At 37.7% G+C, this 15121-nt stretch overlaps 1 protein-coding gene across 1 annotated transcript; it reads left to right on the top strand.

Annotated features, from left to right (window-relative positions):
• Nucleotides 1-5705: 5705 nt before the first annotated feature.
• LOC113559258 (transcription factor Sox-2-like) lies at nucleotides 5706-12056 on the top strand. The gene has a single exon (XM_026964913.1). The coding sequence runs from the start codon at nucleotides 6254-6256 to the stop codon at nucleotides 7664-7666; it is 1413 nt and encodes a 470-aa protein (XP_026820714.1). The 5' UTR covers nucleotides 5706-6253; the 3' UTR covers nucleotides 7667-12056.
• The last annotated feature ends 3065 nt before the right edge of the window (nucleotides 12057-15121 follow it).

Here is a 15121-nt window from a genome sequence, read left to right as displayed (position 1 = left end):
TATATATTTACCGGGGAATATAAAATATACAATAATAATATGATCCTCGATGGGTACCTACCTAAATAGTAAACGTATACATATTAAACAATAAACATAAATACGATATACCTAACAGTATTATTCCGTCGTCGTGTACGTGTATATACGGCGAAGTCTGTAGCTCGTATATATTTAGTTATAGGATATATTCTTATCTCTGCGTTTATTATACCGCCGCGCGTCGTCGCGATAGGCGTTTTACGCGGAAGGGTTTTAATATATTATATTATACATTATATAATGCTGTGCGGAGACGGATTCGATGGGCCTTCCTCGCACGCGCGGTCCCTAGAGAAATTTAATATTTCGCGTCGGAGAACTTTGCATGTGTTTATTTTTTTTTTCACTCTCTCTCTCACACATTTACTCGACACTTGTCTCACTCGTTCGACAGTTCGTACAAGACTCAAACACACGCGCTTCTATGCCCGCGTATGTTATTATATAACATATAAATATGCGCACACATGTAGATACTATTCAATCATACACTCATACTGCCGTGGCCGTAACTGTACACACCTATGTAAAACGAAAAATCGTAAATTCCCCCAAGTCTGCGGTTATTTTTGCACTTTTATCGCGTCTGTAATATATTTTCTAAATTTGTAGGGTCTAAGTAGAATACACACGGCGTATACTATAAAATTGGTTTTAAAAGGTATTTGTTTCGATATTTCAATCATCGTTCATGTTTCGTATAGGTAATAACTAATAAGTAATAACTAATATCTACTTATACTGTACATTAAGTGTTAAATATATATATATATATATATATATATATATATATAAACATATTCTCGTGCAGTGTTGTAACACGATAATTTCCATTTGCCCAACCTACAATTATATTATTTCTATGATTTCGTCTCCGCAAATTATATTAAATACCGTTTAAATTTATGTGCGTGTAGCATATATTATTATACATGTATACCTATTTATATATAGCTGGACTAGATGGTAGATACGTGCAAAACACTACGTCTTCGTTACGATGTCGACTCGCGCTAATAGTTTCCTCGCTTTTTACAGCACACGTTATAGTATTACTATATATACCATTATTATTATTATTGTATACATATATATAATATATACATTACAGCCAACGGTGGCGCGCGGTTAGTGGTTACCTCGGTGGTGCCGACGCCGTTTGCATATATATATATATATATATATATATATTGTTACCGCAGTTCGTGAACGTGCCGTAATAATACTCATTAAGAAGGTTTTAAAGATTGGAGAGAAAAAAGAAACGTTCGCATGCGCTCTAGTGTATTATATATTTATAGGTATATACACACATATATATATATATATATATATATATATTACAATGCCACGTCACGAATCGTGGTATTATCGTTTGTGTATATGTATAGGCTGTATAGCACTATAGTGTAGTAGTTTAACGGCTGATCGTGCCGCGGAGTACATAACATTTGACATAATTATAAAATTCTAAATTTCCTGTGGTAATAAAATTCACTTTTTAAAGTCATTGTGTTGTATACCCGCGAAATTATATATAAATATTATATTAATGTAAGCAATGGTTGTGGCAACCATAATAATTGCTTATTCTCCCGCGAAAACGTATTTACTTATAATTTATAATTTATAATATACATAGGATGTCTATCACCTATAGGTGTGCACTAATCTTTTCTATAAAATTAACTATACACGACTACGTCACTTTTCAGCAATTAGTCCTAATCGTCGAAATTAGAATTTACCTACAACATATTTATATATATAATATATATATTAATCCGGATGGGACTCTGTGAACTGAAGACGATAAAATATACTAAGTATGAATATTATGCGTGTGTTTAGTGTGTGTATGTGTGTGTGTGTGTGTGTGTGTGTGTGTGTGTGTGTGTGTGTGTGTGTGTGTGCGATTGAGCAATACAAGTATGTACAGCAGATTCTTTACGGAATATAATCTTAATAATAGCAATCAGTGGAAATAAGTTTTATGCCTTAGTATTAACATATAGATACCGCGTTTTAAATTGCTACTCTTTAATGATGCCTTTGATTTATTCGTTAAAAAACATTTCTAACGTCTTAATATATAAAAGTGTTCCAACTGTTTCCAGTGTATAGTGTAGGCCGCAGGGTGATTCTTTTATTGAACCACACAAACGTCATTATTTCAAAAATCTATTAGTTTTCGAAAATATTTATTTTTATGTATAGTTTCCAGACCAAAATATAAAACAATATTTTTTTAATTTTCCTATGCAGGAAAAATCGAAATTCGAATTATAGTAGTTGTAGTTTGCGGACTATAATTTTGCTGGGTATTCCCGTACCACTCCGCTCCACTCACCTAAGATTTAAATTTATAACTATAAAAAATGTCGTTTTATTTGAATTAAAAATTTTTTAAAAAAATTATTTTTAAAAACGTTAATAGATTTTAAAATAATATGAGTGTTGCTTGATTAAAGAATCATCACTATTAAACTTATTATAAAAAAATATGAAAAATACACATGAAATACATGAAATGTACTTACGTTTATATATAGTGTCGATGGCATAAGGTAGGATTTATTATAAGCTCTCACGTGATTGCATATTGCAAATTAAAATATTGTGTTTTATACGAAATATAGGAAAAAAGAACGATATGTCATACTACATAATATATTAATATTTAATATGTTATATATATATATATAAATATATATGTTGTTTGATAATAATATAATATAGATTTAGACACCGTATTTCTAACAAGCTCAGAATTTCAACTCTAATTTTTTTTTACCATTATTACAAGATATTTTGTACATAAATGTGCACTCAAAAAGTAGGTACTGTATAATATAGTGTAAATGACTTTTTTAAATTCATTACGTCGATATCCGTTACTCAGTACTCTGACCTATACGAAACACCAACTCACCCTGCAATAATACGTGCGAAAAATGTCCGCTATTTTTAATGTTTGTTTACCTTCACGTCCTACAACATTCGGGTCGTCCAGCTGTGTTTTATTAAGATGTTCCATTAGGATTTATGTTTTTTTTTTATTTTTAACAATAAATTGTGTGCTTTAAACGGTAAAAGTTGGGGAAATATTATATATATATTTTTTTTTTTTTTAATGGGTCATTCTATTGTGAAGCACAAAAGCGTTATTTGTACGGCTTAAACCTCGGGCGGACTCGACGGCGCGTAATATACATCCACTAGTATATCTTTATTTAATTTAATTTTTTTTTTGACCCTATAAACTACTTGGAAATGTACAATTTACGTCGAATAAAAAATGTATGATTGTAATTACTTATTTAGAATTTAGATATGGCCTTTATTTATAATATGTAGCTCGCAATTTCCTCGAAAAAAATACAAAATACAAAATATAGTGTACTCCGCTGTCAAAAAATAAAATAAAATGGTCGCTTTTTATTTTTTTGAATAATATTAAATTCATTTGATGTTTTTCAACAGTGACTGTGAAAATTAGACAAAATATACCCAACAAAAAGACATTTTATATATATGATTATATTATGTACATCATTATACATTTTACACTACCCTATTTATTATTGCAGTGCACTCAACATTGATTCGCCTATATAAGCACATGTTATCAAACAGGAATACATTTTAATTTATATTGCTGATTTACAATAATTATTTTTATACGCGATATCTTTAACCAATAAATCTATTATTGGTAACAATATAAATATTAACATCTGATTACAGTGTTATATTTTTAAAAACGATTTAATCGATAACATATATATACAGTAATGTATACATTTCTGTATAAAAATTATAAAAATGATTTAATTAATAAATTAAATAATTTGTATAATATATAATATTTATTAACGCTCTATATTTTCAAAATTGACCATGTTTATATTTCTTGTTTATCATATTATTTATTGTGCCTTACAAGATGCGTCGTTTAGAATATAAATCGTAAACTCATCGGATACTGCATTTTGCATCTTAGTTCTTACCTAACCTGACAATTTGTAATTTTTAATAATTTTATTTTGTGACTTACGTTACCAAATGCAATACATAATATAGGTATAGGCGGTATACTACAGTATATTATAGAATTATAATAATTATTTTTTATGATGGGGGGGGGAGGTTGTCAAGATTTCCAGTAATATATTTACACTTGCTGAACACGAAGGCTGGTTCCGTCTATGGGTTTTGCAGACTGGCAAATGCGGGATGATGCGTGTGCCGTCCGCACTGCAGAAATTCTGCACTCGTTATTCGTACATTATATATAGTTTAAATTACGGACAGTTTTAGTTGTATAAAAGGTTTACCCGTTACACGTTACATATTATTATATGTGCACTGTGCAGTATACAGGTACATACAATATATGTACCTATGGGTGTATATTATATATACACGTTATGTGCGGTGTGGATAATGCACTCGCCACTGTAGGTTTACGGTCGTGTGTACAATATGTACAATATGTATTATTGTAAACGTATACAACTATATGTATTATAATAGATATATATGTATATAAATAGTCATTGTGTGTGTGTGATCTCTGTTGATGTGTATAAATATATAATATATTATATATACATTATACACACGTATTACGCTTATAATGTATAATATATACTTTTCCGGCAACACGCGAGTGTGTATAGACTTTGTTGACCTATGACCTTGCGCTATATATAAATGCTCTATAAATAGGTATAATAAAGAGGACTAGTGCAGAGACCCTTTTTTCATATCACGCGTTATTATATTATAATGCGCGTGCACACAATGTGTACAGCGATATTATTATAGTATAATGATGTGTACAATAATTCACAGTAATAATGTTATAACGCGAGCGCGTCACTGCGGAGCGTCTGCAGCAGGCGCGTACATTTAAAGGTGTAATCGCACGTCGAATGATAGTGGGTAGGTACACCATGATACACGCGTCGAACTAGTCGAATTTTTAAAAATACAAGCAGGTACGTTATAATACGAACAAAAATAATAATATACAGTGTGTAAACGACGACGACGACGTGTGACTTGTCCGACGGTTATTCGTGTGCATAATAATATCGTATACACCTATGTGTCTTGTATCGGGAGGTCGCCGCACAAAGGTCGGTGCCGCGGACACGGTTTGCGGTTTTTGCTGGCAAATTTTTTCCCGTTTCCAGGCGTAAAAATTTCCGGCCAACTCGTCCGATGCGAGTCGGTGAGGGGGGACCGCGTCGTTTTTCGTCCGCCGTCGAAATTTCGGTTTTTACCCCGACCCCGGTCGGTCCGTCCGTCGCGTTTACGGTACGCGGGACGAGGGGCGACGGCTCGGACGTGATCGTCGGCGCGGGGCGCGGTGCGGTGAGGGATGGTGCACGGGCACGGCGGCGGGGGGTACACGTCAGGCGGAAAGAAGGTTAGGCGTGCGCGGCGGTCGAGTAAAAATATGGTTCACCCGGTGGGGGCCGCCCAGTGGCCGTGACGTCGCGGCACCCGATTGGCCCGGGAGGCGGTGCGACAATCGATACTACCTGCGTGCGCGGCGTGGCGGGGTGTGAGCTGTCCCCCCGCAACCGCCACCTCTAGCGTGTAGCGCACCGCACTAGTCCCGACCGGCCGTCCGCGTAGTCGCACAACGGCAGTCGTACACGTCCAACGTTCGCTCCGCACGTTCAACGCGCGCCATCACGGTGTCTCTGTTTGTCAAGTCTCGCGCGTGTGTTTCCTTACGCCGCCGAAGTCGTGTGTTTCTCGCCGCGCCACACACATGACACCGTTCGTCCGTGCGTTGATCGCGTGTTCGTCGTCGCCGTCGCATTCGTCTTAGTGTTTTATTTTTTTATGTTTTCGATTTAACCGCGTTTTACTTGCGTCAGTTATAATAATTAATTACGTTTTTAATTTTTTTTTTCCGTTTTTTTTTTTTTTGTTTTTATTTGCGGTTTACGAGGATTTTTGTGTTTTTTCCGTGTGCTTTTCGCGTGGATGACAACGCTCTGATCCGGTCGCGCAGCAGCCGACATCGCTCCGACGCCGCCGCCGCACCACCGCCGGTCCCGCGGACGGACAACGTCGCGCGCGCTCGTCGCCCGCGTTCTTCACCACGCACGGTAAATACCCGACGATAATTGACACTAATCCGTACCCGCAGTCGCGTCGTCGACCGCAAACGACCGCAGCTATTAATAAAATGCTAATGGACGCCGAAATAAAAAACTGTTCCGGCCTGTTGGCTGGTGGAGTGCACCACGCATCCGCGCACATGGGCCACACGTACGGAAACCTCAATCAGATGGGCATGTTGGCCGGTATCGGTTCTGCGGGCGTCGTGCTCGGCGGACCGCAGGGCGGCGGACAGCAGCCGCTCTCGTCGCCACCGCCGTCGCAACAGCAACAGCAACAGTCCGCGCTGCACCAGCAACAGCAGCAGCAGCAGCAACAGCAACAACAGCAGCAACAGCAACAGCAACAACAGCAGCAGCAGCAACACCATCAGCACATGCAGGCCGCGCACCACCATCATCAGGTGGGCGGGCACGTCGTCGGCGGTCAGCTGCAGTTGCCGTCCCCGAACAACAACAACTCGTCGTCGGCCAACAAGAACCAGAACGTGGACCGGGTCAAGCGGCCAATGAACGCGTTCATGGTGTGGTCCCGCGGACAGCGCCGCAAGATGGCCCAGGAGAACCCGAAAATGCACAACTCGGAGATCAGCAAGCGGCTGGGCAGCGAGTGGAAAATGCTGACCGAGACCGAGAAACGGCCGTTCATCGACGAGGCCAAGCGGTTGCGCGCCGTGCACATGAAGGAACACCCGGACTACAAGTACCGGCCAAGGCGCAAGACTAAGACGCTGATGAAGAAGGAAAAGTACCCGTTGCCGGGCGCGGGCGGCCCGCTGTCTCTGGGCGGTGCCGGCGGACAGCCGTGCGACAACTCGGTGGGCGGCCGGAACGCCGTGTCTCAGGCGTCGGCCGCTGTCCAGCAGCAGATGGTCAGCAACAGCCGCGAGCTGTACCACCAGATGAACGGTTACATGCCCAACGGCGGGTTCGGCATGCACCACGACCCGAATCCGTACGCGCAACAGCCGTCGCCTTACGCGTCGCACATGGCCGCCGCTTCACAGGCCGCCGCGAGTTACCGGTACGACATGCCGCAGATGAACAACAACGCGGCCGCCGCCGCGTCCATGCACTACTTGAACGGCAGCTACAACCTGTACTCGGACATGAACCAGTACCAGCAGGGGCCGCCGTCCACGTCGCACAGCCCGGACAGCATCAAGTCCGAGAGGATCTCGCCGCCCGTCCAGTCCGGCGGACATTCGCCGAGTCCCAGGCTGTGCCAGCAACAGCAGTTGCACCAGCAACAGCAGCAGCAGCAGCAACAACAACAGCAACAGCTGGGAGGCAACGATCTGCTCCGCATGTACATGCCGCTCGAGTCCAGGCTGTCTGCGGCCGCCCAGGGACACCAACAGCCCGGCGTCCACGGCCACCCATACCTGTCGCATGGCCAGCAGCAGAACCTCGTGCAGCAGACCCATCCGCACTCCATGTCGCCCGATCTCCAGATGGGCCACTTGGGCCATCACATGTAAACGACAATGGTCCGCCAGCCAATCGACAAGCCGCCACCGCCGCCGCCGCAGTTTCCTCCTCATCGCCGTCGACACACCGTTCACCTCAATGTCCGCGAGCGCCGCTCTCAGAGGACAGCGCCGCGCACTCATCGCGTGTCATGTAAGCCATATATAAAAAAAAAAATTCAAAAAAAAAAATTATTAAAACTTATTATATATACATTAAAACGAACGGCGAACGGCGGGCAAATATTTTGGTATTGTTCCATCATATCTGTTCGCCGTTGGATTATTTTTTTTTTAATAACATTGTCTTAATAGCGGTTAACAAAACATTTTACGTATATACTTGCATAAGCCGTGAGTAGTACAAATGTCAATAATGACAATTATTGTTTTTTTTTCCTGTTTTATTTTTTTTTTTTATTTATAATTTTAATTATTTTTCAATTTGTTTTTGAAAAACATTGACGCGTGCCGGCCGCGTGAACCGTTTTATTATTATAAAAAATATAATGTTCTCGAAATTTGTAAAAAAAAATACACGTCCTCTTTCCGCTAAACGTAAAAAAAATAATGTAATGTTTAACACCGATAACATTTTCGTCTATTCCCCTTTGTAATAATTGATAATATTTATCCGTTATTATTATTATGTGCGACATGTTAGAAATCGTTGTGCATAATATAATATCATATTATGTGTGTTGCGATACTATAATATTACGCGTGATTCCTCCTCCCCATTACCCGCTGCGGGTACAATTTTGATTCGAACGCACAAGAAACGACTCTTTTATGTATCTATACATTTGCTTTGTACATAAAAGTGTATATTTTTCTTTTCGAAAAGAAAAACATTAATTGAAGTACCCCCCCTCCCCCCGACTCCCATTCCCAGCGTACACCTTTAACAATTTACATTTTACAATAAGTGTGAAAAATGCGCGCAAGTGATCAATAATAATATATATACTTAGTAAAATGTTTCGGTCAAGTCTGCGGTGCGGAGCCGTCAGAGATGTGCCATAAAAATAAAATTGTAGAATAAAAAACGCACACACACACCCAAACATATTTTGCAACAATTTGCAATTCGAAAAGACGACGTTGGCCACTCCTGCAAATCGAAATCCGTCCTAACCATCGAACACATTCCTCTTCTCATCACGACATCGCCGTATCTAGAATTTATGACGTGATCGCACGCCAACAATAATAATAAATTTGTGAAAACACAAAACCCCCTTGGACGGTGCAGGCAATTATATCATTCATACATTATATTTTATAGGAACTTAGCGACCACACCACTTGCTTGTTGCATCACGCGCGACGACATTAATATTGTAATATTAAACGATAATATCATCGACTGTCAAAACACATGTACGCACGCACACTATTAAGCGCGTAATCCAGTAAAACAAACGAAATAAAAAATAAAACACGACGATAATAATAATAAATAAAAAAAAACTGGTTATCCGTCTCCTTTCCTCTGGTCGACGCCGCCACAGCCGACGCCCGGGGAGAAAGACGCAGAACGCGTAGTGTGTGTGTGTGTATACGTGTAATATGTATTCAATTAGTGATGTGTTTTATTATATTTTTTTTCTATCGCTTTTTACCCTGATTTTCAAACGAGATCGTTAGACGGGGCGTGGAAGGTGTGTCTTGCACGCACGCACAAAACAAACCGCCTTAAACCTCGTCGATTTGTTGTCAAATTCGGTCGCCGACGCCGAACGCGATTGTTAACCCGTGTAAGTGATGGGTATCGTACTATAGTATCACTTGTTCGCCGGTCATTATCATCCCGCCGCCGTTCAATAAAATTTCTCAAGACAAAAGTCACGCTGCGTTCGCGCGGCGGCGGCGGCGTTGTCGAATTTTTTTTCGCGGGCCACCACTACTGAAATTCAAACGAGACGCTAAAAATAAATTACTGTGCGTTTTCGGTAGTGAACCCGATAATTCGAAGAAAAAAACGGGACATTATCGGCGGGCGTTGACGTGCGCGTGTGTGCGTCGCGTTTATCCGGTTCGTGTTATTTTCGTTCCGATAAAATTATTGCAGAAATTCCCGACCGGATCAGGTCTCCCGTTCTCCCATCGAGACGCCTCTGTATATATATATATACCACGTACGTTCCGTGCTTTACAATATTATTGTCCAAAATTTCCATTATCTGTACAGCAAAAATGTCCAAAACCCACACCTATTTTATCTATACAACGGTGGCTGTGACTTTTTTTCCGTACACGCCATTTACACGAGTACAGCAGAATTACTATCCGTCGTGCATATTATTTAATAGTAATGACCGTATCCCCAAACAATTATTATAACTTCAATAGTTTTAATAGACCACATAATAATATATCATTTTAACGTTATATGTTGGCTGGCGATTCTCCGCCGCGTTGCACCGCAGAGGAGAATATCCAGTGAACCTATGGGTTAGTTACCTAACACTCGTTTCGAATTTTATCCGTTTATCCTCACTATTTTTACCATTATTGTTACAATATAGTTTTTAAATTGTCGACGGTTTTCGGTTATCTCTGGAGCGCTCTTATCGACAATAATGTTCGCGTCTAATCCCGTATACCGATGGCATATTTTTATCGCGTACCCATTTAATACTGCACGCAGACGTCAGATTATAAATATTATAATATGAACGCGGTACCAGCGATTTTATGTGCCGCGTCTTGTCGCCGTACGAAAATCGCTTTTACCGCGTTTTATACATACTATACGTCAGTTAGTAGTATTGTTATGGCGTTGTTTATATATAAAATTACGATATTATTGTCGATATGCACTGGTACGTAGATACACGAAAACCTCTGTTTAAAAGTACTCACCGCACTGCAACCTGCACCGCCCTCGGAGGTCCTCTACAAAATCGCTCGTCATGCGCCGAGACCATTATTAATTTTTGTTTTTCTGTTTTCCGATTTATATAACATTATGATTCCGTCTAACCCGTTGGTTTTCCTTTTTTTCTTTTTTGTGTTCCTGCACTGAATGTGTAGACGTTAAGTATATCGTCGTCCTCATAATAGGTTTAACGATATACTTAAAGTCCACTGTACAGTCAATTGTACGATATTACGCTCGTCGTTGCGATCATTCACTCGCGCGGACTGATATCCCGTAATTGGGCGCTGAGAACGAAGAAAGAAAAAAAATTCAAAACAAACACAATAACTTAACAATACTGCGGTAATACCTAACACTAAATTATGACGTGCGGTCGATCGAACACCATCATAACATTATAACGCGATCTTGCGGTTTTTGTGATTTTTTTTTTTTTTATAATATCGCGATATTATTACGGCGTCTATCATGCCGACGTTTATACTAATTTTTTCAATAATAGTATTTCTATTATATTCACAATAATTTAGTGTGTTGTACGATTATTTTAACTTGAATGTCATTTGTTCATATATACTCTTTGGCTGTGAGTCGTGACGTTTCCTCTCTTTTTTATTTCCTGACCAACAATCCCTGACTAAATATAACAACCGTATGTGTGTGTGATTTTTTTTAAACATTTTAATGTGTATATTTATATTTTTCCTTTTATACACACCGATGAACCCCGATTACATAATAATATGTTTCTTGCCATTTACGACGAACCGAGTTGTTTTTGTGCCATTGTTTCCCATTTTTAATTAATATTTTTAAATATATATATAAATGCGTAATTATGATATATATATATATATATATATTGTAAAAACAAATACAAAATCGAATAAAATAATAATAATTTGTATAAAAATATATATATGTAAATATTATTGTTGTATCGTGATTAAGTGATTCTGGAGATGAAAAATGAATATAAAATAGGGTATATATTTTTAAGGAACAATATATAAAATATTATATATATATATATATAAAGATAACAACTTTGATAATTTCTCTAAAACGATAAAATACATTAAAAAAAAAAAAATACAAAACAAGCAATTAGTGGTTATTATTTCATCTTAAACATATTATTTTAAGTTAATTATACAAATACAGTGACCAGAACACATTTCGCGTTCTCTTTATGATTATTTTTATTTTTATGATTATTATTATTACTATTATCATTATAATTTTTTCGTTGTTGATGAAAACACCTATAAATATAATACTATACGTTTAAGACCTACGACCGTGCTGGAAAACCTATTGTTTTCCCGTTTGCATGCGAATTCGATAACATTGAATCCGACACGGATGCAGTGCTATGATAATATTATTATTGTATTATTTTTCTGTAGTGTTTATAAGGTTTACAGCTCAAAAAGAAAAAAAAAAGATCATATTATATTAATTGTAAGCCCGAATCGATTTTTTTTCATCAACTTTTTTTTATTATGATTATTATCTTTTTATTATTATTATTATGATTATTATTATTATTATTATTATTATTATAGATATTATTATTATCATTATTATTATATTATTATTACTATATAATTATTACAATTATTATTATTATTTTTACATCTTGTAAATAAATTACTATATAAAACAATTTGAAAAATTGTGTACATAAAAATTGTAATAATAACAAAGATAAGCAACGTTGTACTTGTTCTGTTGTCTTTAGACTTAAATTTCTGTACCAAGTCTGATATAGCGTTTGGTCTGTAATATTTATTAGTAATATATATTGATAATGTATTATTGACGTCCGAGTTTTAATTTTTTTTTTTTGTGCAATTTGTTACAAATAATATGCCTCTGTGTTAATTATTAGTATTTGGCCAAACAACACTACACATGTGACATAAATGTAAGCCAATTTAATTTAATGACATTAAATTGCGTGCAAATGGAATATTTTGATATTTCATGTATTTTAATTAATGACCGTAAAAATCGTAGTGAAATTGACTAAAAAATTGTATGGTTTTTTGGTCCGATAATGAAAATGATATAATATTCTTTATATTATAAATTATCATTATTATTATTAATATAATTGTTGTTATTATTATTACTATTATTATTGCAGTTCGTATTTTTGGGCGTGTCATAAACATGTATAGGTATGATATGTTATTGTGGTACCTAACTTATGATTATTGATAATATAAATATTTCGTATATAGGTTAAGGAGTCTTCGTGTTTGTCAGTGGAATAGTGGAAACATTAAAAATAATATAGTTGAAGATGCTGAGCACGGGTTTTTAATTGTACGACGTTGCGCAAAACAAAAACACGCCGCCGTACTTACACTTTGTCGTAAAACGTTAACGCGCTTACATCTAACAAAATATTATTCGTCGCACAAAGTTCGATTTTATTTCTTAATAATTTATATTATTGACTTACCTACCTATATCTTATTATGTATATATATTTATAATAGGTAAAGGTACGGTATTTAATTGAAAATTATTCGCCATCGATCGTATAATATATTAAATTAATATTTATTTATACACCGAGTAATGTAATAACGGAAAAAATTAGTATTGTTATATTGTGATCGTACCACAAGATGTGCAGCTTAAATTCTGCTGCACACTGCGTATTATACAATTTAATAATATATCGTTTCGCGAGTGCAACGGAGGCACTAGTGCCGAATCCAGTTTTGATTGCGTAGTATAATATATGATGTGTTTTCGTTATATTATTTTTTCGCGACTGTAACGGTTTTAGTGTGCCCCCCCCCCACATAGCTTGTTTTTAACACGATGGCTCAACTAATCGATTTTTTTGTAATCAAGTGTTATTCACGTCGACGTTTTTACGTATAAATAAAAAACATGTATAGGTACCTAACTCGTTACTGTGCAGTAACGTTTAAAAATCGCGATATCACAATCACGCGCGGGTTGTGTAAATCATGCGTCTATATAGTATGCGTTCGTTTCACCGTCAATGTGGCAGTAACGACCGTTTGGATTTCAAAACCGTCAGTGAAAAAATAATCGAATATCTACGAAATGATACTATACATAGGTAATATATTTTATACCTACATAATATATATATATATATACGCGACCGTGTTTTTTTCATACCGAACTCTTTCAATTTTCATATTTTCTTCCTCCGCGCGTGTCTTACCTACATGGCGATGAAATAACTACGCGGTATATATGACGTGTTTATATAACAGTGTTGTGTTGGAACGCGCACGTCAGCCGAATAAAATTGTTGTGAAGACGTTTCTTCGGATGAACGTATCTCTATATATATATATGTATAGACGGACCTGCCTCGAAAATTCTAATCACGCGCAACAAAGAAATCTGAAATCAATGGTCGGTTATTATGTTTTCGATTTCGACGGCGACGGCCGCGATGATCCTCAAAATACTTTTCCCCGCTGATACATATCGTTATTTCGATTGTGGTGCGCTCGTACGATTTCTTCTCCGATCTCTGGTTTATTATTACCGCAGTCGTAGATTTTGTGCATTATTATTATATTATATTTTCAAATTCGGTGTACCGTCTTTCGTTACATGTTAAATTACGAGCGCCGAGTCCTGCTCGTCGAAAATAATATCATCTACGACAATATTATATTATCTGCCCGATGGGTACCTCCTCTCATATCGTTTATGATGCACAAATGACTCGAACCGTGTGTTTCGGCGAAACGGCAGACGCGGTTATCTTTTTCGAGCGGTTTTCTCGCGATTTTGCGAATGTCTGCAAAAACGTTCAATATTGTTATGTCTCATTTATCATGACATGTACACGCGAGTTTTCGCATTTCTAGCCATTGTATAGAACGACAACACGGTGGGTACCTACTACTCTCCGTGATGTACGGTAGGTACAAACAGCTATCCGTATTTTTCGTTCTCCGTGCAAACTACGACGCGACGATATTATTATTTCCTACCCGTCGTCTTGCAAAGTGACGGGTGTTCCGCGAAACGGATCGACGGGCCGGGGCGGATAACAATGACATGCTTTATACGAATGCGTGCATTTTGTTCTTGCGAAAACGGGTTTCGCTTGAAATTTAAAACGATCGCGAATAATACATACGTATATCGTCTTGGTCCGAATTTCTATAGGCGTCTTCTAAACGTGTATACCACGCAGGTATAATACGTCAATACGTATCATAATACAGGCGTTACAGGCGGTATGTCACTGTTGTAGCAGCAGCAACAGTGCACAACATAATAGGGTTCGACTGCTCGTATCCGGCTTAAAATTCCTTTTTTCGCTCGGTATATTACTCCGATGCGCGTACAACATAATGTATTGTATTATATATATATAGAATGTGCGCATGTAGTACTGCAGTGCTATACGCACACTGTATACAGTGTGCGCATAGCACACTGCGATGTGCTCGTTTCGCACTAAAAGCCTCCTTTAACTGCAGCGTAGTCGTGGTGTTGCATACACGTTATTATTATTCTACGCCGTCGTCCGTTTCCGTTCACGCCGAAAACGCCGAATTACG

Source organism: Rhopalosiphum maidis, chromosome 3 (genome assembly GCF_003676215.2).
Source record: "Rhopalosiphum maidis isolate BTI-1 chromosome 3, ASM367621v3, whole genome shotgun sequence".
Classification (NCBI taxonomy): Eukaryota; Metazoa; Arthropoda; class Insecta; order Hemiptera; family Aphididae; genus Rhopalosiphum; species Rhopalosiphum maidis.
The sequence above is the reverse complement of the archived record's forward strand: the minus strand, read 5'-3'. Positions and strand labels throughout refer to the sequence as shown.

What these genes read in the sequence shown, in the direction of transcription:
- LOC113559258 (XM_026964913.1), top strand. Translation starts at nt 6,254, where the DNA reads ATGCTAATGGACGCCGAAATAAAAAACTGTTCCGGCCTGTTGGCTGGT.